Genomic DNA, 27,685 nt, shown 5'->3' with positions numbered 1-27,685 from the left:
CCCAGGCTTAGAGGCCTGCTCTAGCCCTATAAACCCCAGTTGAGGCTCTGACCCACTCACAGTCAAGATCAGATTCAGGAGGCCTGATGATCTTCCAGAAAATACCAGCAAGCTTCCTCCTCATCAGGCAAGTGCCTTGAATCCAAGTAGCTCAGAAGTGACCTGTCAGGGTAGCCTCACCCCATGGTCAAATGCCAGTGCCTCAGGCGGCAGGGATCCCCATCACGGGAGTCATCACACCCAGCACATGAGGGCTCTGTCACCCCGGCTCTGGCTGAAAGTAGCGTGAGCTCTCCAGTGAGGCCTTGCCTGACAACCTGCCCACTGTGGGGCATCAACAGCTTAATTACCATCTGAACGACTTCCAAGGCTCTGGGAAGCCGAGAAGGGCAAGGCTGTGCAGTTACACTCAGTGCCCTTCCAAGGGCTCAGGCCCAGCTGTAATGCAGTTAGTTTGCTTTCAAATTAAAGAATCAGAACCTCTCTCCCTACCTCCAGCTGTAATTAGCCTCCTTCTACCAGAATGGCATCTAGAAAAGCATTTCTTCTATAACCACTAAGAATAATCCGAAAAGGCCTCTGAAAGCTAAAATGCCAAGTATTGTCGCCTGAACAAGATATCTGAGCTCAGGGTCCTCAAGTTCCAAGCAGAACCATGAGCCGAATCTCAGCCTAATTACTCCAAGAGAATTTGTCTGGAAAGCCAGGCTCCAGCAGGAATGTCCAGCTTGAACTCCATGTGACTTTTCTGTTCCTCATGCCCAGTGAAATCCTGCTGGGTTCGAGATTCCCACAGGCTGAGAGGGCTCCATCCAACGTTCTTGTTAGCACACGGGGCCAGTCCTAGGCCCCAGGTATAGCTGAGACCAGGCTGGTCTGGAGAACAGGTCCTGCCATATCATTTAGAGGTCCCAGGAGAGAGATGGCTTATCAGTCATCTCTTTCAAGTCAAAGACCTCCCTGGCAGGGCCATTGCTTTGCCTTATCCTCATCCCAAAACATGTAACTGAAAATATTCCAAATTACTCTCCGGGGGCGGACGAGGATCTCTGTTGCTTTGGCTGAACCAGGGTGAGCAGCCCCGTGTGAAAAGTTGTGGGAAAACCAGTGTGTCTGGAAGAGTCCTCATTCACAGGCTGCTGCTTCTCTCAGTGAAGACTGGCCCTGGGGGTCCAGTCCCCTGGGAATGGGACGGGCATTGGTGCCAGGGCCGGGTCAGGACATCCGGAGGGAGGAGGCAGGTTCTGTGGGACCTCGCACCCGAGGCTTAGTGTTTCTACCTGGGAGAGGCCGGGGCTTGGTGGGTGTGAGGGAGGTCCCAAAGTTCCCGGCGCCTACCCAAGTCACGCAGCACACGCGGCCCGAATGCCTCGTATGATTAATCATGTCCTGCCCCGCCCAGCTGGCTGTGGGAGGGGAGCTGGGAGGGCCCCGAGCTGGTCGTCTTGACCTTCCCCAGCCTCCACACGGGCAGTGCCTGTCTGGGCCTGGCAGTTCAGTTTCAACCGGGAGAGGCCCTCAATGCCCTGTCCTCTGGCCTCTACCCCAGGGGCCAAGTGCTTCTAGATCCCGCTGGGTCTCTGATCTAAGGCGCGACCGAGTAAGATACGTACACTTTACAGAGAGATCCAGAAGTTGGTTTGTGTGTGATCGCCAGCTCGAAAGTTTCATAAAACAATATTCGTTCTTTCTAAATGCAGTACACGCTGCTATTTTCTTTTCTTTTTTTTTTTTAAAGATTTTATTTATTTGATAGAGATCACAAGTAGACAGAGAGGCAGGCAGAGAGAGAGGGGGAAGCAGGCTCCCCACCAAGCAGAGAGCCCGATGCGGGGCTCGATCCCAGGACCCTGGGATCATGACCTGAGCCGAAGGCAGAGGCTTTAACCCACTGAGCCACCCAGGTGCCCCAGCTATTTTCTATTCCATATATTTTTAAACTTAATTTTTTTTTAAATACTAGCTGTGACTCACTAAATTGATGCTACAGCTTAGGTTGCTTCTAATGTTTGCAAAAGGCCGCTCAAACAGATTGCCGATCTCCAGAGAGTCTGGCGTGCCTGTGGGCATCATGGCTGGACTCCCTGGGAAGCAGTACAGACCCTGCAGGTTGGCCTGGCTGCCAGTGGGCTGGAGAGAGAGCCCTGTGGCCCAGTCCCCTGGGGCTCGGCCGGTCCTTACTCCATGCATAAAGGCTGTGAGGACTCTACGATGAGGGCACACACTGAACAGGGGAAGAGAGAGTGTTGCTGGTACGATGGAGACAGACCCACACATGAGGCTGGGCCACCCCCAGGTACGTGTGTCATTGTCCCTTTCCTCCGCCTCCTGCCCCTTGTCACCGTTCGCAGGCAGTGAGCTTCCACTAGCCCAGCCTGTTTAGCAAACACCGGGCCCTGCAGGGCCTGCTGTGTCAGGGGCCCTTCAGACCTGAGCAGAGCTCAGCTGGAAGAAAACAAAGGTGTGGGGGAGGAAGGAGGGACTAGTTGGCAACAGGTTCCAGCTGGTGCTTAGGGAACCTAGAGGCTGGAACTCGAGGGGAGGGGCCTTGCCATGGGCCACAGGAGGCCCTCAGGGGGTCCCCCATCAGGACCCCTTGTAGCCAAAGGCCCCGCTGGGATTAAGATTGCAGAAAGCATCAGCACTGGGGTGGGAGAGGACAGAAGTCTCCCCTTTGCGAGATCCTTAGGTAATTGATGTGGGTTCAAATTCTGGTCCCACAGCTTACTGTATGTCCTAGATATGACTCAGAGTGTTTAACAGTGCTTCGGCGACAGGCCTCAGTTTCCTTTGTCTGTAAAAAGTGGGATGATAGTATCTATACCTAATAGGATTGTTGCCAAGTGTGAAGTGAGGTCTTACACGCGAGAGGGAGGAGACACCGTGTGGTATTACTTGGAGTTCAGTTAATGTTACTTGGCTTCCTTCCCGCTGTCCTGTCTCCTCCCTAAGTCACCCCGTGGAGCTCCCGGTAGCTCCTCTGTGGGCACTGCATTTAGGCCGTCCGTCTGTCTGTCTGTCCGTCAGCAGCTGTTGAGTGAGTTGAGTGAGTACTTGCCCGGGGCCGGCTTGGAGTTCACCAGCCGGCTGGCAGGCGGTGAGGATCTGTATGCGGTGGATGGCAGAGGAGCTCACCTGGGCTCCCTGAGCCCTTTCCCTCACGCGTCAGAGAGGAGGGGACTTCCACTCGGTGTCGAAGGATGTATGGGTCTGGGCTAGGAGGGGAGGAATGCCGGCCGGGGAGGAGGTAAGAGCAGAGGTCCTGTGTGGGCAGAGGTGTGTCACAAGTTGAGAAGACTGGTCTGGCTGGGGCAGAGGCTCCTGGGCAGGGTTGAGGCAGGGCCGAGGCAGGGCTGTGGCAGGGCCCTGAACTCAGGGCTGGGAGGTGGATACCCTTTGGGGGTACAGAGGCTAGGCTGTTACCTTATGTGGCTCTTGTGATGGGGGAGGTGTCGGGGGGGGGGGTTGACTCCTGCCTGTCTCTGGAGGAAGGATATGGGCCCCCAGCCCCCTGCTGTCCTCCGGCCTCCTCCACAATCAGTCTCCAGCGTAGGAATGGTTAGGCGTGTGGATCCTCCTGGGCTCACTGTAAGCTGTTTGGAGATGGGGTCGTTTTCCTTGGAACTTGTTTTAAAAGCTGGGCCTCAGTGTCATCGATGGTCGCTGCTGGGAAGCGTGCTGCCCGTTCAGCCTTGTTTGACTCCTAGAAAGGCAGGTGCTCCTTGATTTTGGTGTTGCTTTTTGACAGTTTGGTAAGACCCACCTCCTGCCTTTGGGGAGCCGTGGAGGCCTTCCAGGAGCACCAGCGCTGGGGAGGGCAGAGGCTGGTGATGGAAGGAGAGGGACCCAGTGCCGACCGCTCCTGGAAAAAGAAGACTCACTGCTGACATCTTAATTACCTGTTCCCAAGGAGTGGTGGTGGTTTCCCCTGGGGAGGCACACGCCTCCAACAGCTGACTTAAGAAGGATGCCTTTTAATAGGAGGACAAAAATGTGCCCGGACTAGATTTTAATATGATTTTCACATGAGCATCTATGGTGATCAAAGGACAGAGAGGCTCTCTGTTGGACTGAACAGATGTCTTCGGAGTACTTCCGTGTCCCAGACACTGTGGGGCTTGCCGAGATGCCGAAGCGTGGTCCTGTCCTCAAGAAAGTTCAGGTTTGGGGCACCTGGGTGGCTCAGTGGGTTAAGCCTCTGCCTTCAGCTCAGGTCATGATCGCCGGGTCCTGGGATCGAGCCTCACATCAGGCTCTCTGCTCGGCGGGGAGCCTGCTTCCCCCTCTCTCTCTACCTGCCTCTCTGCCTACTTGTGATCTCTTTCTCTCTGTTAAATAAATAAATAAATAAAATCTTTTAAAAAATAAAAAAAGAAAGAAAGAAAGAAAGGAAAGAAAGTTCAGGTTCCAGGCCCATCGTAGCCAAAGTGGAGGGAAGAAGGGCCGTGGAAGGTAAGTTTCAGAGTTTGGGTCAGATCCTGGAAGGCTTTGAGCACAGTGAGTTTGGACATTATTCACTAGTAATGGGGAGTCACGGAAGAGATTTGAGGAGGAGGGACACGGTCGGACTAGAATGGTGCCACTAAGCAAAACGCAGTGAGGAGCAGTTGGAGAATGAAAAGACAGAGCAGATGAACATTTCTGAGCTCACGGACTGGTAGGACTGTTGCATTAGTCTAGGAAATAGGCAGTAAGCTCTGGTCCGGACAAGGCAGCGGGCCCAGAGCGCTGCTGAAGAATCACAAGGTCAAATTCATAGATCTTGTCCACTGACTGGTAGATGGAGGTTGGGGGGAGAAGATGCTGGTCTGGTTAACGGGGGGGGACATGGGGTGAGACAAGGAACACAGTTGGAGAAACAGGTTGGGGGAGGGATGACTCGGTCTTGGTCGGGGGGCTGGTACCCGTGTGGAGGGCGCCAGGAGGAAACAAGTCTAGGACAGGTGAGGACTTGAGACAAAGGGTTCAGACGGCAAATCATTTAGACCAAGTACCTGATGTTGGCAAGGAAGACAAACAGTAGGCTTGTTTGTTCACTCATTTGCTTGCTCCCTCACTCAAAAACATGGACACACACACACACACACACACACACACACACACCTGTTTGTGACAGTACTAACCAGAGAAGAGTGTTGAGCTGATACGTGGCAGGAGGAGAGACTGGGGCAAGAGATCATGGGGGCAGTAGACAGGGAAGGAGTCCGGGGAGAGGCTAGGACAGGGCTAGGGGAAGGCTGGGAAGGTGGCCAAGCAGGCCTGGTCAGTGTCGGGTGAAGCAAGGGAGGTGGCAGCTAAGGCCAAGAAGGAGCACATCGGCATATGTGGTACCAAACACGGCAGACCCTGGCCGTGTGGGGAGGGCAGGCAGTGCCACCATGAGACACGGCAGAGAAAGCAAGGGAGGGGGGGCGCAGTGGGGTCAGAGAGGGGCAGTTGGAGAGGCAGAGCAGACACTGCTTCGAGAAATCTGTTAGCCCAGGGAATCGGGACATGCCGTAACTGGAGCAGGGAGGAGGGCCTCTCTCGATTCCCATCTGCCTGCCCTTCCTGTCCCTTTTCTTTTCTTTTTTTTTTTTTTTTTTAAGAAATTAGATTAAAAGGATCGGAATCTACTTGTGGGCCTAGGGAAGTTTCTGGCAGAAAGGGGAAAGAGAGGTTAATTGACAGAAAAAAGTTCCTCAGAGCATGAAGTGTGGGAGCCAGAGCTCCAGTGCCGTCGTCACTCTAGAAGGCAGATGGGAGGCTTCTGAGGGCTGGAGGGAAGGCTGTGTGTGTGACAGCACAGGGGGACAGGGAAGGACATGGAAGGACTTCCCGTGACCCTGCACTTCAAGGGCTGTGTCTCCGAGCCCCTGCATTCCCCTGGGTCAGTCTTCCTGGGGCTCCTGCCCAACCCCTCACAAGCCGGGGCCCCCAGAACACTCAGCCAGGGGCCGGCAGGCTGCCTTTTGAAGGAGGTAAGGCCACCCGCCTTGCAGTGAGGCACCTGCTCAGATGGGGGGAGGCCGTGGTGACCGAAGAAAAATGACCACGCTGCTGAAAATAATAGCTGTAGCGGCGCGGGTCCGCCCTGGATTCCCACTGTTCAGGGAACTTGTGAGCATTTTTACAAGTGTTAGGGTAACATATAATCTCACTCAAAATTTGTTCAGTGTCTGCAAAGGATATTATTATAAATATACATGGCATATTTCAGCAGATGGTTTCCACCCAGAATAAAAGTTTATATTGACGGTCTTCGAGAGAATAAAACAGCAGGACTTAGGAGCCGGGTTAGGGCTGGGGGAACAGGAGAGGTTGCAGGTGGCGAGACATGGGAAGGTGGGCAGGTGACCTCCAGATTTTCGTGTTCTGCCTACAAATGACTGGAATAAATACATGCTAGCTGATCAGTGTTTCCTAGCGTTTAGAAGGTGGAACAAGGGAAGGGGGTGATAATCACCCTGCAGGTAACATATATTAATCTCCTACTGTATGCATGAGACACAAGCACTGGAAACGTATCATCTTTGAGTCCTCACAGCAGTTCCTTGAGGTGATGGCGCCATCCTTGTCTTAAAGATGAGAAGGGATTGCCCGAGGTCACCCTGTAGGGGTACGGCAGAGCCAGGTCTGGTGCCTACATCTGGTAGACCCCGGGGCCTGCACTCAACCACCAGCTTGGGAGAAGTCCAGATGGGTGGCCATGCTGTTGCAGCAGAGGCCCAAGGAAGCTACAGGTGGCCCCAGAGGATCTCAGGGGATCTCAGGAAGAGTCTTCTTCCCAGCCCGCAGGCTCTCTGCCAGACACTTAGTGGTCCTGTCTGTCTGTCAGGACCACTAAACTTTACTCCCTCCTGACCCTGGGAGAGCACAGGCCAGAGCTCTGGCAGCAACCTTGCCACTTCGGCAGAAGCCCAGATTCTGACAAGTTGTCTTCGTTCTCTCTGTTCTCTTGCCCAAGGAGGTGACAGACTGAGCCCGGAGTGTCCTGTAAATGGGAAAAGGGGACAAAGTGATGAGTTCAGTTGACCTGTCTGTAACAAGACTTGTGTCTGCAGGGGCTCAGGCCTACCCTTCAGCAGGACCTGACCTGGAGACCCCTCCCTTCACGGGGTGTCTGCCGAGCCAGGCTGGGAGTTCTCCGTGGACAGACACCAGCCTCTGGTGGTAGCGGACAGATTGCCTCAGAGGGCAGCTGACACTTCCTGGGGGACGTACGAAGTGACTTTGTTTTGTCAGTTAAGTCAGCCTCATCCACACAGTCGTGCAATAAGTATTTCCATTCATTCGTTTCAAGTCGGAGAGACCGTCCGCCACTCGTGGAGTGTGTAGGCTGCTCCTGCGTGTCCCGCATGCGTCAGAGCCGTGGGGGTGGGGATCGGATACGCAGACGGTGGGGACGGGAATCAGCGTCCAGCTCCAGGAGCAGATACCTCCCTGTTCTCCTCTTACAGACAAGGGAACTGAGGCTCAAAAAAGTTAAGTCATTTGCCCTAAGTCATTTGCCCTAAGTCAGCCTCTTTAGTAAGCAACGGTCTCAGACACCGATCCCTCTGGCCCCCATGTGGGAGTCTTAGCTCCGTGTGTTACTGACTCTTGTCTGTGTGTTTGCTTCCAGTTCTTTAAGGCCTTTTCCAAGAATGGCTCAGGATCAGCATTGCCAGGTGGGTGTCCTGGTTCCAGTTGTCAGTATTTTCATTTTCTTTCTGTTGGGTTTCTGCTGAGGTGAGGAGGGCCCAGCAAGGTCCGTAGGGTGAACAGTTTCCTAAGTGGAAGTGGAGTTTTGTGTTTTCCTGGGGCCTTCCCGGCCAGCCTGGACGATGCCTTCTGGAAAAGGGGGCTGAAGAAACCCTTCTATTTTGCTCCATTCAAGGTCCTGGGAAGAGGGGAGGGTCACCATGAACCCAGGCTAACCCGTCATGTCGAAATGGGGTTGGCATCCAGAGGGACAGACCAGACAGCCTCCGGGGAAAAGCACTCACGGGCTCCAGGCTGAGGGACTGCTTCCTGCCCTCTGAGGGGTGGGTCTTCTTGTGTAACTTAGGGCCACAGAAGACGACCCCACCGCACTGCTGGAATAGAGAAGGACTGACCCGCGCTCTGTTTCTCTCAGAACTAGCCTGTGCCCCGGGCCCTTTGTTTCAGCAAAGCTGACAAGGCCGCTGGGATTATTCCTCCCTCCTCATGCGCCCCCTCCCCCATGTCCGTCTTCATCCAGTGGCTGGTGCTGATGTGGAGACGCTGCGGAAGAGGCTCATCGACGCCTTGGAGTCCCATAGTGACACGTGGCCCCCCGCCTGCCCCCCGCTGGAGCCTGCCAGGTATTCGGGGCTGGAGCAGATGTGGTGCGGTGTGGGCCAGGATCGCAGGCCTGGGAGTGAGAGGGCAGAGGGACAGCTGTGTAGGGGAGACGAAGGCCTTTGTCTCTGGGGCAGACCCTCTGTGGGCTAGAGCCCAGAGCCGCTCTGGAGCAGCTGGTAGGAGACTCCCTGGCGCTGGAGGGCCTCCCTGAGGAGCCCTGGCTTCGTGGGGCCGAAGGGTGCAAGGGACGGAAGAGCTGGGCGGCGGTTCTCCGGGCCATGCCTGCCTCTGCTTTTCACAGCCTGTGCTCAGGAACGTTTGTGGGGTGCAGCAGACTGCACAGGAGCTAACCCAGAGGGGGGCACGGACAGAGTGGACATGGGGACGAAGAAGGAAGGCTCAGAGGAAAAGGGAGCCCTGCCTATAAGAGGAAGTGGTCATCTTTCTGAGGAGTGGCTGTGACGGGGAGGTGGGCCGCGGTGGCCGATGGCCCGCATCTGCCTGCCAGGATTGCCTCTGCTAGAAGGAAGGGGCGCGGTGCCTTGCTTCGGCTCTCCCACAGGGGGCAAACTGAGAACACTAGGTCTTGCCCTCCTAGATGAGAACTTGAGACAGGATAGAGCCCACCTCAGGGATTCCTGCCAAGAAGGAACAAATCCAGGTACCAGCAGGCACTGCTGGAGGGAGCCCAGCCTCAGAGCACAGGGAAGATCCCAGGGCCTGAGGAAGCTCATGAAGCAGGCGCTGGGGCTCCAGGCCCCCCACATCGGTTTGCTCATGTTCTTGAAAGCAGTAGTCCTGCCGAGAGACTGCTTCTAAGCGTCAGTTGGGGTTGAATCCAACCCGCATTTTTTTTTTTTTAAATCAGCTTGTCCAAGTGTCCATCCTCGTGGAGGGTCCCACAGAGCCCCTGGGCCCAGTGTTAGTCTTGGTATGGTTTGGGGCTGCCCTAGACCCCTTCTCTCCAGGAAACATTCCTGCCAGCCTGCCCTTACTTACATTTCTCGGTGACCGTGTCCATCTCTCTCTCCCTTATGCACACACATCCTTCATGGTGCATTTTCAGTCCCGAGGGATCTCAGAAGCAGCAGGTCAGGTAAACCTGCCAACCTCATGGGTCCTAAACATTGTCCGTATTCACTCAGCCTTGCCCTTACCCAGAACACAGAGACCGCTGGTCTCAGAGCCCCCCTCTCCCGTCCTTCTCCTCCTCCTCCCCAGGCCACCTCGTACTTACTCCAGATTCTTAAAAGAAACAATGTGAAAAAAAAAAAAAATCAACAATGTGGACCAAATGGAGAAGCAGCTTGTGGGGAAGCAGAGGCGGCGGCCTCTGAGACTAAGAGTTTGGCTTGCTCCCCCTGGAGGGCTGGCGGGGGCGACTTCCATGGAGCCTCAAGTGAGAACAGGAGGGGGATGTATGGCTGCCCCCATAGTTTTGTGACAGGCGTGCCTGGTGTCCCCAGCAGGTCACTGCCGCTTTTGTCTCTTGCAGGCTGGAGGAGATTGATGGATTCTTTGCGAGAAACGACAAAGATTACCTGGCCCTGATCTTTGAAAAGGAAGGCTCCTACCTGGGTAGAGAGGTGAGCTCCCCCCAGGGTCCCTGCAACCCCAAGGTAGGCGTCAGGAGAGAGTCCAGTGAGTTCAGGGGCTGGGCTATTCCGGTGAATTGTGGGGTCTCGGCCATGTGCGCGTCTTAGCCTAGCACTGGCCTGACCCCTGCTGGAGGACCCAGGAAGTGTGGGAGCTGGGCCTTGCCGTGGGAAAACCTTTGTCTTTTTTATCTCCCTCGTTGAACGCGTCTGTAACACCCGCTGTTCACTGAGCACTGGACTAGAGTGCGGGCACACGTAGTCGCTAATCTTTACAATTAAGGCTGATGATCGGGTAACAGGTTGAAGGGCCCCAGGCCAGTGATTTGGTGGAGCAGGGCTTTGAACCGGGTCTGTGAGTGCCGCAAGCCTGGTGGTTTCCACACCACCCCACACCCCGCGGAACTGCAGCCTGCGTGTGGGGAGGGGCGGTCAGAGCTCGCTCAGGGCCTCCGGAGGAAGCAGTAACAGAACAGGCAGGTATGAATTGCCGCCCCATGGTGACCTGTCTGTCTGCCCCAAGCCCCGTTTGCCTGTCTGGAAAGCGTGATCGTTCCCTTTCCTCAGAGCACTGCTGGCACAAACGAGGCAGGTTAGGGGAAGGGCCTGGACTGGTAGCTGGCACAGAGTAGGTGCTTTACAAAGATCCGTTCTCCTGGCCTAATGCAGAGAGCTCTCCAGTCTGCCGTTGGCGCACAGACTTCTCTACACCCCTTGTGGGCTTTTCCCAGACGCCAAGGGGGGACGGGCCAGGCCATGGGTGAAGTCACAAGGCAATGCAGGGATGCAGAAGAGGCAGGAGGTGGAGATGAAATTAAACACCGCTGCTGGCTCCGAATGCTTTCCTCCTGAAATTCATCAAGCATATCCAGGGCGCTACGGGCTGCCTCCAGGCCTTTGAGCCCGGAGAGGGGAAACAGAGGGCGATGGGGAGGGGCACGGAGCTTTGCTGAAGGACTTCCTGACCTTTCTGGGGTCCCAGTCCAGGCCTAATGACGAGGAAGTGATTAATAAATGTTCATTGGAAACAGATCTTCTCTCTACTGTCCCACAGGGCCAGGGACCCTGTGTCCACGAAGAGGTGCTCCGAGATGGTTAGTGTGAGAAGCAGGAGGGCTCAATAGTCAAGAGCCCAGACACTGGAGCCGGATTGAACTGGGGTGCATTGCCCAGTCCCGGAACTTCCTGCCTCTGTCCCCCGAGCACTTGATTTCACTCACCGCTTAGCCTCTGTGTTCTCATTTGCAATAGACATTTTAGTTTTTTAATGAACACTTATATACCCCAGTCACTTATACATGCCCCAGTCACTGTTACACATTTCATAAAATTAACCCCTTCAGTCCTTTTAACAGCGCTCTGAGGTTGGTATGTGTGTTACTATTCCAGTTTTGAAAGTAAAGAAACGGAGTTGGGGAGGTTTAGGCCAGTGGGGCCAGGATGCAAATGCAGGCAGCCCCGCTGGCTTGGTCTCCTAATAATAGTTCCCGTTTCATAGCATTATTTTGAAGATTCAATGAAGCGATTTATAAACAGCACATAATACCTTCTCAATAAATGGTAGCTAACACAATTTTCCCCCTTATTTCTTTCTAAAAATAAAATCATGTCTAAGTATGTTTTTCTGATTTGGAATATAGATAGAAAGCCTTGTAAATATAAGAAAAATGAAACCACATTTTATTATGCCTTCTACAAATTACTTTCATTGGAAAGAAAATTGTTTGAGATTGGACTGCCCTAGGAAATTCAAGGCATGTGGTGTGCACAGTTCCAGGGCCCCTGTCCTGGGCAGCATGTGACTCTTCTCGCCTGTGGGGTAGATGTGGGTGGTGGCAGGAGACTGCCAGCACACTCGTCCATTCCCCAAAAGGTTTAGAGTCTGGATGGTGCCCGCCCAGGGCTCCCTCTGCCCAGTGGCTGGGCCCCCACCCCCAACATGTGTGTCTGTTTCCACAGGTGACTCTGGACTTGTCCCAGCACCAAGGCATAGCAGTGCGCAGGGTCCTGAACACGGAGGGTGATGTGGTGAGCAAGTTTGGGGTCACTGACTTCCCATCTTGCTACTTGCTGTTTCGGAATGGCTCTGCCTCTCGGGTCCACGTGTGAGTGCCGTGTGTCCCTCCGTCCCCTCTCTCCTCTCCCCCTGCCCACATCCCGTCTTCCCGCCTACAGAAGCCTGCCACGTTCTTCCTCCTGCACCTGCTCTGAGGAGCCCTCCTCTGCAGGAGAAGCAGCTGCCTGCCCGTGGAGTGGGTGGGCAGTGCCAGGCACGCGGCCCCCCGGCCTCCAGCTCGGGGGTCCGGTCTCGGGCTCCTGGTGCACTCGCCACTGCTCCGGCGCCATCGCCTGGGCAGCCCTGGCTCTAGTCCCCGTCCTCTGCGGTTCACAGACTCCTTGGCAGGCTGCGGCCTGGCAGGCACTCAGATATGCCTGACCCTCCCTCCCTTTGGTTTTCTAATTGCAGAAAAGTTCATTAGGAGCTAGACAATAGCCAGTTCCAAAATGCCAAGAGAAAACAATCAGGCCAGCCTCAGCCCCTCTGTCAGGCTCCTGCTGCTGAATGGCCCGTTAAATGGCGCCAGATGGTGCCTCGGTGCCCTCCCTGGGCGGATGATTGATGTCGCCTGGCTCCTGCCGGCAGGAGCTCGAGGGCCGGGGAGACCAAGACTTGCCTGAGGTGCCCAATGAGCTGCCCTGCGGGGCCGTTAGCGCCATCCTGGACGGAGGCCGGGCAGGGCGGCCCCTGGCCCTTGCCAGCCCCAGTGGCCACACAGCACTGGGCCAGCCTGGTCAGGGAATTCCGCCGGGGGGAGGGGAGCGTGCGGCTGCAGAGGGACAGGGAGGGACAGAAAGTGCCAGTCCTGGTGGGGAGAGGAGGCATTGTCTCCTCACTTGGAGCTGGTGGAGGGGAAAATTGTTTGTGACGACGCTGCTCCTGAGCCATCTGCTCGGCGATAAACGTGGGGCCGGGACAGCGGAGTGGAAAGCGGTGCTTCCCGGTGCCAGCTCCCCCGGGGTGTCCCGTCACGTGGCTGCTGGTCTTCACACCCTCCCTCCAGGCGGCCGTGACCGGGAGGTGTCGCCTGCCCTGAGGACTCTCCGTCAGAAGAGAGAAAGAAATCAAAAGGATTGTACAAGGATTAGAGGATTTAGTGTTGTTGTTGTTACTACCTGCTTTTTAAAAATCAGGCATCAAACCCCCTTGACTTCCCTGGGGAGTAGGGCCACCTCTGGTACCTCAAAGCAAGCTTGTGAGCGGGCAGCCTCCTTTGGTCTCCGGCGAAGGTAGCCAGACCCAGCCATCCTGTCCATGGGCAGAAGTGGCTCGGTCCCACAGCCCCTCCAGGGCAGGCTGAGGAATTCTCGGGCCTGCCGCTTTTCCAGATGGGGCTTGGGCCTCAGACTGGTGTCAGAGAGCCTTTCCACAGCTTGAGTGGTGGGTGGAAAGGCTAAAGTGAGGCTTGGGTGCCTTGGTTTGACCTCAATGAGGATGAGATGTAACCAGATTCAAGTATTTCTGTCTTTTTTTTTTTTTTAAGATTTTATTTATTTATTTGACAGAGAGAGACAGCAAGAGAGGGAACACAAGAGGGGGAGTGGGAGAGAGAGAAGCAGGCTCCCCTCTGAGCAGGGGGCCCGACGTGGGGCTCAATCCCAAGTCCCTGGGATCATGACCCAAGCTGAAGGCAAATGCTTAACGACTGAGCCACCCAGGTGCCCCAGATTCAAATGTTTCTTAATAAACATTTCTGTCAAGGGGTGCTCGGGTGGTGCATTTGGTAAAGCATCCAACTCTCGGTTTTGGCTCAGGTCGTGATCTCAGGGTCATGGGATCGAGCCCCATGTCGGGCTCCACACTCAGCACAGAGTCTGCTGGAGATTCTCTCCCTCTCCCTCTGCCCCTCCTGCCTGTGCTCGCTCGCTCTCTCTAAAATAAATAAAGAAATATTTTAAAAATAAATTAAAAAAATAAACATTTCTGTCAGCTGAGCCACCTGCCTCCTCTCCTGACATGATTTTGTCCTGGGGTCTCTTTCTCCATACCCACTGCCTCCCCTCTGGTTTCTTCCCTCACAGGCTTGCGGAATCCAGGTCCTTCTACACCACTTACCTGAAGAGGTTCTCCAGCGCCCCCCGGGAGCCCGTTCCCACCAAGGCTGTGCCAACCACTGCTCACACAATAGCTCCCACTGTGTGGAAAGTCGCAGATCGGTAAGGCCACGCCCCCTTGCCTTACAGAGCCTCAGCTCTGATCACAGAGCCCCGGCCTCCGTACCACACTCTGGTCCCTTTCTTGAGCTTAGCACATGCTTTTCCCATCCCAGACCCCCTGAAGGCTGGCCTTGGCCTTTGGGCTCCCCTGGCTGCTGACCAGACACAGAAGAGTCATAGATGTTGGGATCAGCAGCAGTCACCGTGTGGCCAGCCCCGTGTCTGCTGACTGTGGGAGGTGCCAGACAGCACTTACTTGTGTGAGTGATGGAGTGAACACTTTCTAATGCCCACATTCCTTAAACTTAACACGATTCAAGATCAAGTGGAGTCCGCTTGGAAGGATACCCTGTGGCCTTCTGACCAACTTCCCGCCCGAGCAGCCATCTCTTCTGCAGATGTTTTTGAGTACCTGCTACCCCCTAGGCACTGTAATTCAGACACACACAGATATGCAGTCCCTTCCCCCAGAGTTTACAGCCCCTTTCAGGAAGCCACTGACCCCATCTGAATGCCTCCGGTGCTGGAGAGCTCACTACCTTCTGGGCTAGCCTGTGTCTTTGTATGTAGACATGACCATGAGGAAGCTGCTTTTCTCTCCAAGGCCCCTTGGCTCTGCTCTTGCAGTAGAATTCCTGCTCGTTGGGCAGGAGATGGGGCTCTAAGCCTCTTGCGCTAGCATCCGGCGGTATGCCAAGGAGAAATGGCTGAGCGGGCAGCTCAGAGCTGCATCGGGAAGGTGGCCTCCACGAGGAGACTGTACAAGAGAATTGAGGGAGATGTCCTCTGATTTCCAGAGGGTTTTGCATCCCAACGTGAAGGACTTGCAGGGTAGGAAGTGAGATGTTGAGTAAATTGGGTAAGAAGGAAACTGAGACCTAGACGTGGGGACTGTCATCATGGTCATTCACGTTATGATGATTCCCATTGTTCACATTATAACAGCCGACACTTGCGGGCCTCAGGTGCCAAACTCCGTGCTGGGCACCTTCCATACCTTATCCCATTAGTCAGGGGCCACATCTTGAGGCAGACCACAAGAATGGAGAAGTACCCAGACCCAGGACACCACGGTGGGGCCTAGAGAGGGCCCTTTACCCTGAGGGTGGAGCACAGGGGTTCACAGTGCTGACCCCTTGAGTGACCCTGCTGGCTCCCTGCAGCGTTAGGAGGTCGGTGCAGCTGGAGTAACCAGTTCACTTTACAGGTGGGGTCGCTGAGGCCCAGAAGGGTGGACTGAGTTGCCTCCCAGAACTGGCTCACTGGAGAACTGAGGCCAGAACCCAGGCCTCAGGAGTCAGGGGTAGAGAAGCAGCCACCGTGCCGAGCCCTTTCCTACAGAAGCCCAAGCCCAGACCCCGAGCCAGCAGGATGGGTGCGGGGTGAGGCAGCCAGCTTGGAGCCTGCAGCCTTTCCCCCGGGGCTGGGATGGCCCAAGAGGTGTGACCTGGAGCCTCACCCGCTACCCAAGGCCTGGCAGCTGCGAGGACATCAGCCCCCAAATAAAGACACGCCAGTTGCCCTCCTAACCCTCAGCCCCCACCATGCCCTGCCTTGGAGGGCAGCCGGAGCCTTGGTCTTTCAAAGAGGGCCCAGCTTTCCAGAGCCACATTTTTTGGGTGCACCCATTGTTCTGTCTGTCCCTAGAGGTCTTTGTTCAGAACAGGGAGCAAAGCTCAGCCTTCCACCAGCCGCCTGATTAAAAGCACCTTCAGTGAGTCACAGGAGGGACTGGCCCTGAGCCTGTGGAGGGGACCCCTACTTCATGCCAGGAGCTGCTGAGTGGCTTGCGTTTGTGCTCTTATTTATTCCTCTCCGCAGCCTACCCGTGAGCAATTTATTATTTCTCTGTTATAGTAAATGAGGAACTGTGGCTCAGAGAGATTAAGTAATATACTCAAGGTCACAGAGCTGGTTAGTGGCAGAGCCCAGTGCTCACTTACAGGACTCTGTGACCATCGGCAGTGGCCCTCCCTTCCCCTCCCTGTAGCCCTGGGTGCTCATCCCCAGCCCCCAGCCTGTGGTTAACACCCCTCCCTCTCTCTCTACCGCCTTCTGGGTCCTCAGCTCCAAGATCTACATGGCTGACCTGGAATCCGCGCTGCACTACATCCTGCGGGTAGAAGTGGGCAAATTCTCTGTGCTGGAGGGGCAGCGCCTGGTGGCCCTGAAAAAGTTCATGGCCGTGCTGGCCCAGGTGAGCAGGGCCCCAGCCTTCCTTGTCTGCACCTCCCTTGGGAGCTCCTGATCTGGCTGGACACCTGGACCCACAGCGGTCCCCATCCATCACGGGCTGCTGCCCCATGCCAGTGGCTGGAGAGGGCAGGGCCGAATGCCCCTGGGATGTTCCCCATGGATTCGGTGACTGTGGCTCTGCCTGGGTCCCCCACCGCAGTCGGAGCATGGAGTGAGGCCGTGGTCACTGGGGAAGTGGGACCCGCGGAAGCCACAGGGAAGGAAAGAAGGCTTTTCTGCATCTCTTCTCTTCTTTCCCAGTCACTGGTCATAGTGTGACCAGCTCCTTGGCCACCCCTTCCTTGTTCCTCTGTGGTTTCTGGCCGACATGGCTACTCTCTGAAGTGTAGCTCCTGCCTGTCGGGGATCTGCTGTGTGTCAGGCATTTAATCCTCTTGCCTTTGCACAATGGCAAGTGTTACCCCCATTTCAGAGCCCCAGGGTGTTCAGGGGACTTGCCTCATGCCTCCCAGTGAGGAGGTGTCGGGAGGACCTGGGCTGAGATCTCTGGCCCCAGAGCCCGTGGTCCTTTCTTTGCCACACAGCTTCCCCAGCTCCGTGAGGGTGAGATCCAGGCCCCCTTCCTTCTGCAGCTGTCTCCTCCCCCCTCCCCACATCCTTCCGTCTGCTTCCAGATCCCTGGCCAGTGCTGCCCTACTGAAAACCCCAGGCTCCGGGCTGTGGAGGACCGCTGAGTCAGACGCGGGCTCGCGTCCCCTTCGCAGCCTGAGTGCTGACACAGCCACCCTCGGTCCCCAGGTGCCAGGTCTGCGGGCAGCCGGGGCTACCTCTGGGGGTGATCTGGGCCTCCCCAGCAGGAACTGCCTGCCAGCCTCACCCCTGTCCTGGCCTTCAGGCCCATCTGGCTTGTCTGTGTGGCGCGGGTACAGCCCGAGGCCAGAGCCTGTGGTCCCTCCCCCAGGCCCCTGCTCTCTCCTGGAAGCCGCTGGAGGACTGGCCGCTGGGTGGCGCGCGGTCACCAGCGTTTCCTGCTCCGGGCACATGGTGGCTCCCTGAGGTCCAGAGCCCTTAATTCATCCTTCCTCCTGACACCAGGGCCTGAGGAGGAGGAAGGGTCCAAGTCAGGATGATGGGCGAAGGTCAGTGAGAAACGCTGACTTGAAGCTGTAAATTCATGTTGAGAGCCCAGAGGCCGGAGCGGGAGCGTGTCAGAGACCAGAATCTTCCCGCCCCTTCTCCCTCAGGGCCAGTGGCCAGCCCTGGAGGTTTGATGGGACTCTGTAATGGCTTTCTCAGGGGACCAGATCCATTGGCAGGTTTTTCTGTTTCATGATCATTCTTTGCTTTTTCCTCCACAAGTTTCTCGGTGTCTTTGTCCTCCTGACCTGTGTCTTGGTGGTTTTATCTGACCTGCTGCGGGTGTCCCTCCCTTCTCCTGCCCCTCCCCCCGCCCGTGTGTGTGTGTGTGTGTGTGTGTGTGTGTGTGTGTGCGCGCGCACGCGCACGCACGCACATCTGTCCTCCTCCCTGGAGTCCTTGTGGTTTTAAAGTGCTGATACTAATCAGATTTCAGTTGACTTATTGTCAGAGTAGCTTTTCATGTTCCTCGGAGACTCTTGGGAGTTACCAGCAAGGTCTGGACCTTGGCTATAAGCCCCCAGGCCGCCTTGTCCCCACCAGCGGCCCGTGGAATACAGAGGAAAGGCTGTTGGCCAGCCTCGCCCGGCAGGCAGTCAGCTGGTCTGTCAGAAGATCGCCCACAGAGAGGACCCCGTGGCCCAGGTTCCCAGGTGCTCAGCCTTCCTCCCAGGGGCAGTGTGAGGTCAGGGTCAGCCTTGAGAGAGGGAGGCCTGAGGGCTGAGCCTCACTTAGAACTCGTCCTCTCCCCACCCCTTCCCTCACCTTGCCAGGTGCCCCAGAGCAAAGGTAATGAAGAACCGCATTTGTGTCTGAGGAAGAATGTTTTCCTGGTGGTTTAGGAGCATTTCAGGAAACTGCCCCGGCTCACCTCTGTGTAACCCCCTCCCTCTGTGGGACTGCGGAGCACAGCGCCGGGGAATTGCTTTTCCCACCCCAGCTTCTCCTTCTGCCTCCCACAGCACTTCCCTGGCCAGCCCTTAGTCCAGAATTTCCTGCATTCCATAAATGACTGGCTCAAGAGGCAGCAGAGAAAGAAAATTCCCTACGGTTTCTTTAAAGCTGCCCTGGACAACAGGAAGGAGGTGAGTCTGGGGGCAACTGAAGACTTCTTCCCGTCCTCGGTGACTGTGGGGATAGAAGGGGTTAACCCTGGAGCCTCTGACCTCCTTCACCCACTTGCATTCGGGAAGGAGTCCTGGATCTCGATCTCGGTTGGGCCCTTCCAGCAATAATGAATAAACCACTACTTACTGGGCCGGCTGCATGCACATCTCATCTCATCTTCCCAGCATGGGCGGAAGGTAGCTCTTATCCCCATTTAGCAGATGGAGAAGCTGAGGTTAAGAGAGGTTAAGTAACTCTCTACGATTATCAAGCCAGTAGGTGGTTGGGCCGGGATTTAAGACCGAGTGTGAGCAAGTTTGTCGCTGGTGCTGCCAGCAGGCACATCGGGCCCCTCACAAGGCCCATCTGGCCCTCTCCGTGGCACCTGTGCGGGCTCCTGTGCTTCCGCTCTCTGCAGAGCTGGCCCAGTGCAGCCAGCAGAGACACCCAGCTGTACAAGTGTGTTGGATGCCAAAGCTCGAAGGGACCTCAGAGGCCAAACCCTTCATTTTACAGATGGGGAAGTTGAGGCTAGCATAGGGTCGTGACTCAGTCTGTGTCACAGCTTTTCAAATCTGCTGCTCCTTTGATGGGTGTAGCCGGTGGAAGGCAGATGCCACCTTCCTGGTGGTGAACTGGAGGGGGACTTCATTCGTTTCAGGGCCGTGTGCTGACTTTTGAGTCTCCTGGAAGCTTCTTCCCTCTCACTGCCCATCCCATTCTCTTTCTTCCCCACATATGCTCTCGTGCACGTGTGTGTTCCCAGGGCACTGTGATTGCCGAGAAGGTGAACTGGGTTGGCTGCCAGGGGAGTGAGCCACATTTCCGGGGCTTTCCCTGTTCCCTGTGGATCCTCTTCCATTTCCTGACGGTGCAAGCAGCTCGGCACAATTTCGACCACTCACAAGAGACAGGTGAGCCCAAGGCCTATGCCCCTTGCCCAGCCCGGCCCGGCCCTCCACAGGCTTCGTGTCGCAGGCCCAGATATAGCTGATTCTGCATTTGCAGCTGGCCACGTGCACTCAGCCCAGAACCGGGACGGGGAGGACCTGGAGCGGCCACCCATTCCTGTCCCCAGCCCCAGGGTGGTGCCCTGTGCACGCTCAGGGGTGTAAGATTCTTTCTGACTTTCTTGGAGCCATAAGCTTGCTTTGTTTATAGAACTTTGTGAAAAATTTGTGGTTCTATTTCTTATACTCCTATAAAACTAGGAATTTTGTCTGTGTCAGTCTACATGGCTTATACTACATACTTTGAACAATTTTATTGTTTCCCACGGGAAAATCATTCTTTTTCTTTTTCTTTTTTTTTTTTTAGAGGGGGAGTTTGCAAGCTGGGGAGGGGGAAGGGCAGAGGAGAGGGAGAGAGAGAACCTTTAGCAGACACAGCCCAATGGGGGGCTCTGTCTCACAACCCTGAGATCATGACCTGAGATGAAATCAAGTTGGACACTTAACCAACTGAGCCACCCAAGTGCCCCTGAAAAATCGTTTTCTAAGGAAGGCTGGGGAAACACATTGGCCCTTGTGCCCTATGCCTTCCTCAAACCGTGTGGCTGCCCTCCGCCACCCGCTCTGCCTCACAACTTTACTTCATGACCAAAGGGCAGGCGTCCAGTTCATTCCCCACTGACTGAGGGTTAGATCACCGGGGTCAGCCTGGAGGAGGCGACGGTCGGCTGGAAAGCGCCCCGCTCTCTGGCTCTCTGGGGGCCGGGGGCAGAGAGCTGCTGTGCAGAGGGCCAAGGTGTGCAGGGAGAGGGAAGAAGGCTTCGTGCTGTGAGGAAGGGCAGGGGGAGGTGAGCTGGATGGGATGGAGGAGCAGGAACTGAGCGAGAGTGCCCCAGTAGAGGCAGAGGGGATTAGAGGACCAGTCCGCCAGCCCCGGGATGGGGTCCGGTGGTGCACAAGCCAGAAGTCCCTACCTCGGGGACAGCATTGCAGGCACCGGAGACAGGCAGTAACCTTACAGGTACCTCATCTGGGTACGGTGACGAGTGTCCTGAAGAAGACACACTAGGGGGCGTGGAGGAGGGACGAGGGAGCGGGACCTCGTGGCTCCGGGAGGCTTCTCTGAGGAGGGGGCCCTGCGCGGATCCCCGGCTGGGAAGAGAGGTTTCCAGGCTGCCCCGACGAAGTGCTACACACGGGGGTGCTTCCCCAAGAGAAACTCATTTTCTCCGAGTTCCTGAGGCTGGCGGTCCAGTGTCAGGAGGGTCGGTGTCTGCTGGGACCTTTCCTTGGCTTGTAGATGGCCGGCTTCGCCCTGAGCGTTCGTGTGGCCTTCACTGGGTGTGTGCCGTGTCCAGATTGCCTCTTCTTATAAGGACACCGGTCCTGTGGCTTAGAGCCCACCCTCGTGACCTCATTTGACCTTAACTGTTTCTTTAGACTCTTTGTCCAAATACAGTCACTGTCTGACATGCGCGACGTGTGAGTGCGGGTGGACGCAGTACGGCCTGTGACACAGGCCAAGGAGTAACAGGTGCCAAGAACAAATCTGGTGTGTTTGCAGCCCCAGAAGGAGGCCAGTGGCAGAGCGCAGTGTGGGGGAGGTTGGGGGGGTTTGCAGGCCTGGTGGTCTCAGCGGGGGAGGGGTTGGGATTTCCTGGTCAGCGCTATGAGATGCCTCTGGACGGGGGCTTAGAGGGACTGCTGGGTGGGGGGTGGGCTGCCCCAGGCAGTGGTGGGACGCGCCCGGGAGAGGCGGTAGCAGCCCAGGCCAGAGCGGTAGGTGGCATGTAGAGGAAGTGGTCAGATTTGGGATTGTTTGAAGGTGGTGCTGAGAGGAGCCGTGGCCGACTGGACAGAGAGCATATGCAGGGGCCAGGACCCAGCATGGACCCCAGAGCCGCTGGGCCTGAGCATCTGGTGGACAATGGTTCTATGAGCTGAGAGATGGGAGGGTGTAGACAGTGGGGGACTCCGTGGTCTGTGCCCACTAGCTGTGTGAACGGAGTTGTAGACGGGTGAGTCCGGGGCTCAGGGGAGAGATCCCAGCCTTTGGGCAGTAGCATGGGGGGCGCTAGGTGAAGCCTCGGGACCGGGCAGGCAGAGGATGGCGCGGAGGCCTGGGCTCTGGGGCGTGCAGCCTCTGGGCCCCTGCCGAGGAGCAGGAGCCGGCGAAGGGGACAGAGAAGGAGCAGCTACTGAAATTTCTGAATACCGTGTTGGAAGAAGGAGGGTGTAGGCGGCCAGGCGGGGTCCGCAGTCCTGCCGTGGGGCGGGGAGGGGGGTGGTGGCTGCCAGGCCGGGAGCTCTCTGGCAGGCTTGGTTGCCGTGGGGCAGCAGCGAGAAGGGCCTGGCTAGATGGGGTGAAGAGAGACTAAGAGGCCAGATTGGAGATAACGGGGCGGGCACTGGGGTCAGAGAGGGGATGTCTTTATTGCAGTTGTCTTTACTGGTCCTATTAAGGGAGAAATCAATGACGTGCCAACAAAAGAAAGTATGTGTACAGGGGTGGAGTCCTGAGGAAGCCAGAAGGGGTGAGGTTCCAGAGCACAGGGTGGGGGTGGGGCAGACAGCTGCGGGGCCGTGGCGGCTGGGCCTGGAGAAGGCAGCCCTGAGGAGGCCCGGGAGGTGGGAGGTGAGGCCTGGCCTTCGGGGCTGCTCACGTCACCAGGAATGACGGCGTGGGGAGTGGTCGTGAGCAGGACACAGAGCGGGGTATGGGAGTCCTAGTGGATGGAGGGATGGGACCGTGAGTTCGGTTTTGAGGGGCTGGGGTCCTGCAACAGGACAGTTGGACAGCAGCCCACAGCAGGGAGGGTCCTTCTGCTACCCCAGGCCTGACGAGTGAGGCATGTGGAAGACAAAAGGGTTTAAGAGACACATGTTTCTGGGAGCCCAGGGTCAGGGCAAGGAGGTGAGGGGAGTATTCAAAGGTGGGTGCTGATGCCAAGCCGGGGACCCCGTGGGAGGGAGTGGGAGGCAAGGGGAGATGGAGACAGAGCGGGGGATGTGCTGAGCCGGATCCAGGGGGACCCCTGAGGCAGTGCCTGAGGGAGCAGGAAGCCTAAAGTGGGCTGGGCGCAGGAGGGGTGCAGGGGTGGGTGCTGGGCCGTGTGACCCCTGCCTGCCTCTCCAGACGGGTCTCAAAGAGCCTCAGTGTCCTTCTGGTGAGTTTGGGTTTTATCCTGAGGGTCAGTTGGTGACAGGGACCAGGATGAGTGGCAGAGAAAGGAAACTGGGATTTAGGACTTTGGGAGGTGATGGGGTCAACTCTAAAGTGACCCCTGGAAGGCGGTCGGGTGTGCAAGGAGACCGCAGGCCCTTCATCAGAAGGTGGGCCTGCGGCAGGCGCAGTGGTGGGGCTGGCGGGCACAGGAGGCCCGTGAGGCCCCCGTGACAGGAAGGGCCCTCTCCTGCCCGCAGCCAAGGCCCAGGAGGTCCTCCAGGCCATCCGCAGCTACGTGCGCTTCTTCTTCGGCTGCCGAGACTGCGCCAACCACTTCGAGCAGATGGCAGCCGACTCCATGCACCGGGTAGAGAGTCTGAACAGCGCCGTGCTCTGGCTCTGGTCCAGCCACAACAAGGTCAACAATCGCCTCGCCGGTAAGGAAAGGCCCCCTCCAAGGCCAGAGTCACCCACAGAGGGAGAGGGAGGTAGGGGGGGTTTGGGGACCTGGACCAGAGGTAGGAGGCGGGACACTCATTGCCCCTGAGGTAACACCCCGTGTTTCACTGTGCACAGAGCCCTTCCGCATGCTCTGCCTGTCCTGCTGAGGTAGGGCAGTGTCCTTGGACCCATTTTCCAGGTGAGGAAGCTGAGGCTTTGACACTCTAGGACTGTGGTCTTCCAACGCCACTGCTCCCTCGTTCCGCTGCACCAGGGCCCCTTTCTCGGGACTCTTGGGGTCCCTGTCTTCCCTCCCCTGTTCTTCCTTTGCCTGTTGTCCCCTTCCTTACTCACACCAGCAGGGAGGAGAGAGCTGGGCTTTTCCACCCACTAGAAAGGGCCTAGCAATGAAATGTGCTGGAAAGGAAAGACCACATCCTTCCTAGGAAAAATGGACCGATTCCCATAGGGGGAGGCCTTGTTTTCTGAGGGTCCCCACTTCCGGTGTTTTCTGTTCCCCCACGCGCAGGAGTCTGATGTGTCCAACGGGCAGAAGCGTCAGACTCCACAGTGACCAGAAGCGGGTGGGTGTGGAGGGGGCCATCTGTAGTCGGGAGCCCAGGCTTATCTGTGGGGAGAGGGGAGAGCATGTGGCCGACTGACCCCCTCCCGCCCAGCCCAGCCGTAGGAGGTTAAAGGAGCTGAACGGAGCAGGTGGCAGTTCAGGCTGCTGTCTCCTGGGGCCTCCTGGTGGGCTTTGAAAGGAAGACCCGAGCCTGTCTCTCCTCTCACCCCCTCCTTCCCTGCCACCCCCCACCGCCACATGCTCCCTTTGACCCTCCAGCCTCGTGACCTCGGCAGGCTCCCTGCTTCCCCGGGGACCCAGCTGCTGCTGGAGGCTCGATCTGGGGCTTTTCCCGGAGGGGTCCAAAAGAAGCCAGAACCCTGACCTCTGCAGGGGGGTCCTTCCCGATCAAACTAGGAAGAGGGCTCACTTGGCAAGGCTGGTCACTACTGCTTCTCATGATACCGTTGGAATCTACTCGATGTCCCCACCCCAAAATAACCATTCGGACTTTGACTTCACTTGCCACTGCTTCATTCTGGCCAGCACCTTTTTCTGCCCTTGCGAAATCCTGTAGGAGAGGTGCCTCCTCCAAGAGATCTGGGCTGGTGGATGTGCCCGGGTGACCCTGGGCGGGGAGCTAGTGGCAGGCTCCGCTGGAGGCTGTACCCGCTCTATCAGCCATCAGGGTAACTTCCTGACTCTCCCGAGTGCCCTCTTCCCCACCCAGGCCCCCCAGGCGCCACTATGCCCCCCCTTGGAAGTCCCCCCTGTCCCCCCCAGCAGGAAATCCCACTGACTCCTACTCTCCCCAGGGCTGCTGTGGCATAAAGGAGAACACCTGTGGAATGACCATGTGCCACAAACTCTTGTTTTAAAACATTTTCCGGGGCACCTGGGTGGCTCAGTCGGTTAATCATCTGCCTTCAACTCAGGTCATGATCTCAGGGTGGTCCTGGAATCAAGTCCCGCGTCTGGCGCCCTGCTCAGCGGGGGGTCTGCTTCTCCCTCTGCAGCTCCCCATTCTTGTGCTCGCTCGCTCTCTCTCTGTGAAGTAAATAAAATCTTCAAAACACACACACACACACACACACACACACACACACATTTTCCCCTTAGTTATAAAAGTAAGGAAGTGGCAGCGGGGAGCCGCTGTCCGTCCCTAGGAGGCTGTGGTGGCTGCGGGGTTGGAGTCCTCCGTGGCCAGAGCAGCCCCAGCGCTGCTGTTGGGCTCCACGGGCCCTGGGCTAGGTTTTACAGGGCTTCCCGCCCACACGTCATTTCCAAGGGCAGCGGGGAGCCCTTCTCGCAGATGAGAAAGCGAGCGTTCTGAGAGAGGAATGGGGTCTGGGCTCCGAGGTGGGCCGAGGGCTCGCCGCCCACCCATGTGTGTTTCCCTCCCCAGGTGCCCCCAGCGAGGACCCCCACTTCCCCAAGGTGCAGTGGCCGCCCCGTGAGCTCTGTGCTGCCTGCCACAACGAACTCCGGGGTACGGCTGTGTGGGACCTGAACAATACTCTGCGATTCCTCAAGACCCACTTCTCGCCCAGCAATGTGGTCCTGGACACGCATTCCTCTCGGCCGGGGCCCCGGATGGCTGCCCAGAGGATGGCAGCCAGAAATGTCACTCTGAGACCTGCGAAGGCAGCGATGGTGGCGGGCCTGGGGACAGAGTCCCTCGGAACCACTGTTCCTGACATTGTCGCGGAGAGACTCGGGGCGAGTCAGCCCCAGGATGTGCTCATTGGCTTCGGGGCGACCGCGGTCGAGCCAGAGCAGGGGTCCCCCGAGCACGTAGCGGAGCTTCAGAGGGATGAGGCGGAGCAGCCAGAGGGGCAGCAGCACGTGAGCAGGCGAGACACGGGAGCCACGCTGCTGGCGGAGTTCCTGGCCGAGAAGAGCCAACCCAGAGCCCCTTCGGAGCTGCGGCGAGTGGGCCGCAGCTCCAAACAGCTGGCCAGCTTCCCCGAGGGGGAGCCAGAGGCGGGACCCATGAGGGGCCAGGGCCAGTGGCTGCAGGTGCTGGAGGGGAACTTCTCCCACCTGGACATCAGCCTCTGCGTGGGGCTCTACTCCCTGTCTTTCATGGGCCTCCTGGCCGTCTACACCTACTTCCGGGCCAGGATGAGGGCGCTGAAGGGCCACGTTGGCCACCCCGCAGCCTGAACCATTCAAACTGGGGAAGGCACAGGGACGGGAGCCGCCACTTGGGGTGCTCTCCCAGCCCCCTGCCCCTCTCCCTTCTCCCCCGTGTTCCTTGTCCAGGGAAATCCAGAGAAACCAGTTGCTCTAATGGACCTCCTTGGGCCTTCTGGGAAGGAATGTTCCATAGACATGAAAGCATGCGTAGGACTTGTGTTCATCTGACAGTGCAGGGGAGGGCAGCGTTGGGCAGAGGCGTTGGGAGGCTCAGCACCAAATTCCTCTCTTCTTCCTTATTTGAAGTCCCTCCTTGTTCTCACTGAAGCTTCCGTGTCTCCACTTGGTCTTGGCCCTAAAAACTGGGGCAAGCCAAGGCCCAAGATCCCCGGGTTCCCCATCCAGAGGAGAGTTCCCAGGCCTAGTGGGCTAGAGCCGAACTCCTCACTGTATTCCCGAGCTCTGTCCATCCCGCTCCCTTCCGGATGCAAAGAGGCCTTTGTGCCAGAGAAGGAAGGACTGCCTCTGGCCCTCTGTGGCCTGTGTGTCCTCCAGCCCCTCGGATCTCCAGGGTGGGGCTTCCTTCTGGGTGGGGGCAGGGATGGTCTGGAAGCTTCTGAGAGTCCTGCTGGTCTCCCAGGTGAGGCTTGGGGTCAGGGTTGGAGGGAGGAGAGCTTCTGGCTCCTTTCCCAGACCTCTGCTGCTGGCGCTGGTGTGGACTTGGACGGGTGATGGCTCTGGGGCTGGGTGGTGAGCTGGGTGGTGAGCTGGGCGGGACCTGAGAGGGGCTAGCAGGGGACTTAGGGATGGGTGCTGGTGTCTTTAGTGCCTTGGCTCTGGGCTTAGCTGTGAGGGGAGAGGGAAGCTTCAGGGAAAAGATGGTTGCTTCAAATGCGCTTTGGCTCCTCCCCAGCGGACTCCACCCCTGTTGGAGCTGGATCTGCTATCTTTTAATTTTGGCCTCCAAAACAGATGTTAGTCTCTGAATGCGGAGGGTGCTGGAGTAAGGGGGGGGCGGGTATCCTCTCTCCCGAGGGTCCACCTCCCGTCATGTAGAGGTTCAAAGGGTCAGCGGGGAAGGTGGCTCCGTACTCATGCTTGATTCCCACTCTGCCCCACTGCTTGGAAGGTTGTGGAATAAATTATTTTTGTTAAAGCAAGCCCTGGTGTGTTCTTTAAGTGGCTGTTTGGAGACCTTGAGTCCAGAATGCACAGAATCCAGCCTCTGTGGGAATCCAGCCAGACGTGCTGGCCCTTGGCTCACGGAGCTCCCGCCCTGCAGGGGACAAGGTGCCCTGGCCCTCCTCCACGGTCCCCGCAGCCCTCCGGCCCCGAGCTCCTTCCATCTCCAGGGGTGCCAGGGGACGGAGCTTAGTGAGGTCTAATGCCGCTGCCTCCTGTTCCCCCAGCTTCCCTGGCGTCCGGGTTCTGCTCCGGGAACCTTCCTCTGCACCTGCCCAGCCCGCCACAGCCACGCCTCCCTCCCTCGTCTCAAGGAAGGAGCCGGTTTGGGTTTGTTTTCGAGAGCTCTTCCACAGGGAAGAGTCAGCCCCACTGGAGAGCCTGCCCCTAATCCGGCCTGGCAGGCTTTACAAGGCTCAGAGCAGCTGATAATGAACCTCATTAAGGGGGAGCAGGAGCCTCAATCCGATTTGGGGTTTTCTCTTTGACATCTTCACTCAGCTCAGATGGCCTTGGCACGGGGTGGAGCAGGTGGGATCCCAAGCAGGCTCCCTCCGCCAGGGCAGCTGGGATGAGGAGCACAGGCAGGGGTCAACCTCCCCTCCCCCAGCCCGGCTTATGTCAGCCCTGCGCTACCTCTTTAGCCGGATAGTCCAGCCTGGAGCCTCTCCGCAGGCCTCTTGTCTGCCTGCAGGTTCCCTCTCCG

The 27,685-nt window shown here is 57.2% G+C and overlaps 1 protein-coding gene across 1 annotated transcript in view; it reads left to right on the top strand.

Annotated features, from left to right (window-relative positions):
- QSOX1 (quiescin sulfhydryl oxidase 1) overlaps window positions 1-26,957 on the top strand; it is a 35,132-nt gene extending 8,175 nt beyond the window's left edge. Inside the window, exons 3-12 of the mRNA XM_080823962.1 lie at window positions 7,604-7,649; window positions 8,204-8,306; window positions 9,782-9,872; window positions 11,841-11,986; window positions 13,962-14,096; window positions 16,164-16,293; window positions 18,392-18,514; window positions 19,303-19,450; window positions 22,910-23,089; window positions 25,064-26,957. Of these exons, the coding sequence (XP_080680088.1) occupies window positions 7,604-7,649; window positions 8,204-8,306; window positions 9,782-9,872; window positions 11,841-11,986; window positions 13,962-14,096; window positions 16,164-16,293; window positions 18,392-18,514; window positions 19,303-19,450; window positions 22,910-23,089; window positions 25,064-25,824 (1,863 nt within the window). The 3' untranslated portion in view covers window positions 25,825-26,957. The remainder of the gene's footprint in view (window positions 1-7,603; window positions 7,650-8,203; window positions 8,307-9,781; window positions 9,873-11,840; window positions 11,987-13,961; window positions 14,097-16,163; window positions 16,294-18,391; window positions 18,515-19,302; window positions 19,451-22,909; window positions 23,090-25,063) is intronic.
- The last annotated feature ends 728 nt before the right edge of the window (window positions 26,958-27,685 follow it).

The sequence above is a fragment of the Martes martes genome (genome assembly GCF_963455335.1).
Source record: "Martes martes genome assembly, chromosome: 15".
NCBI classification, from domain to species: domain Eukaryota; kingdom Metazoa; phylum Chordata; class Mammalia; order Carnivora; family Mustelidae; genus Martes; species Martes martes.
Note: the sequence above shows the minus strand (reverse complement) of the source record. Positions and strands in the feature narration are given on the sequence as shown.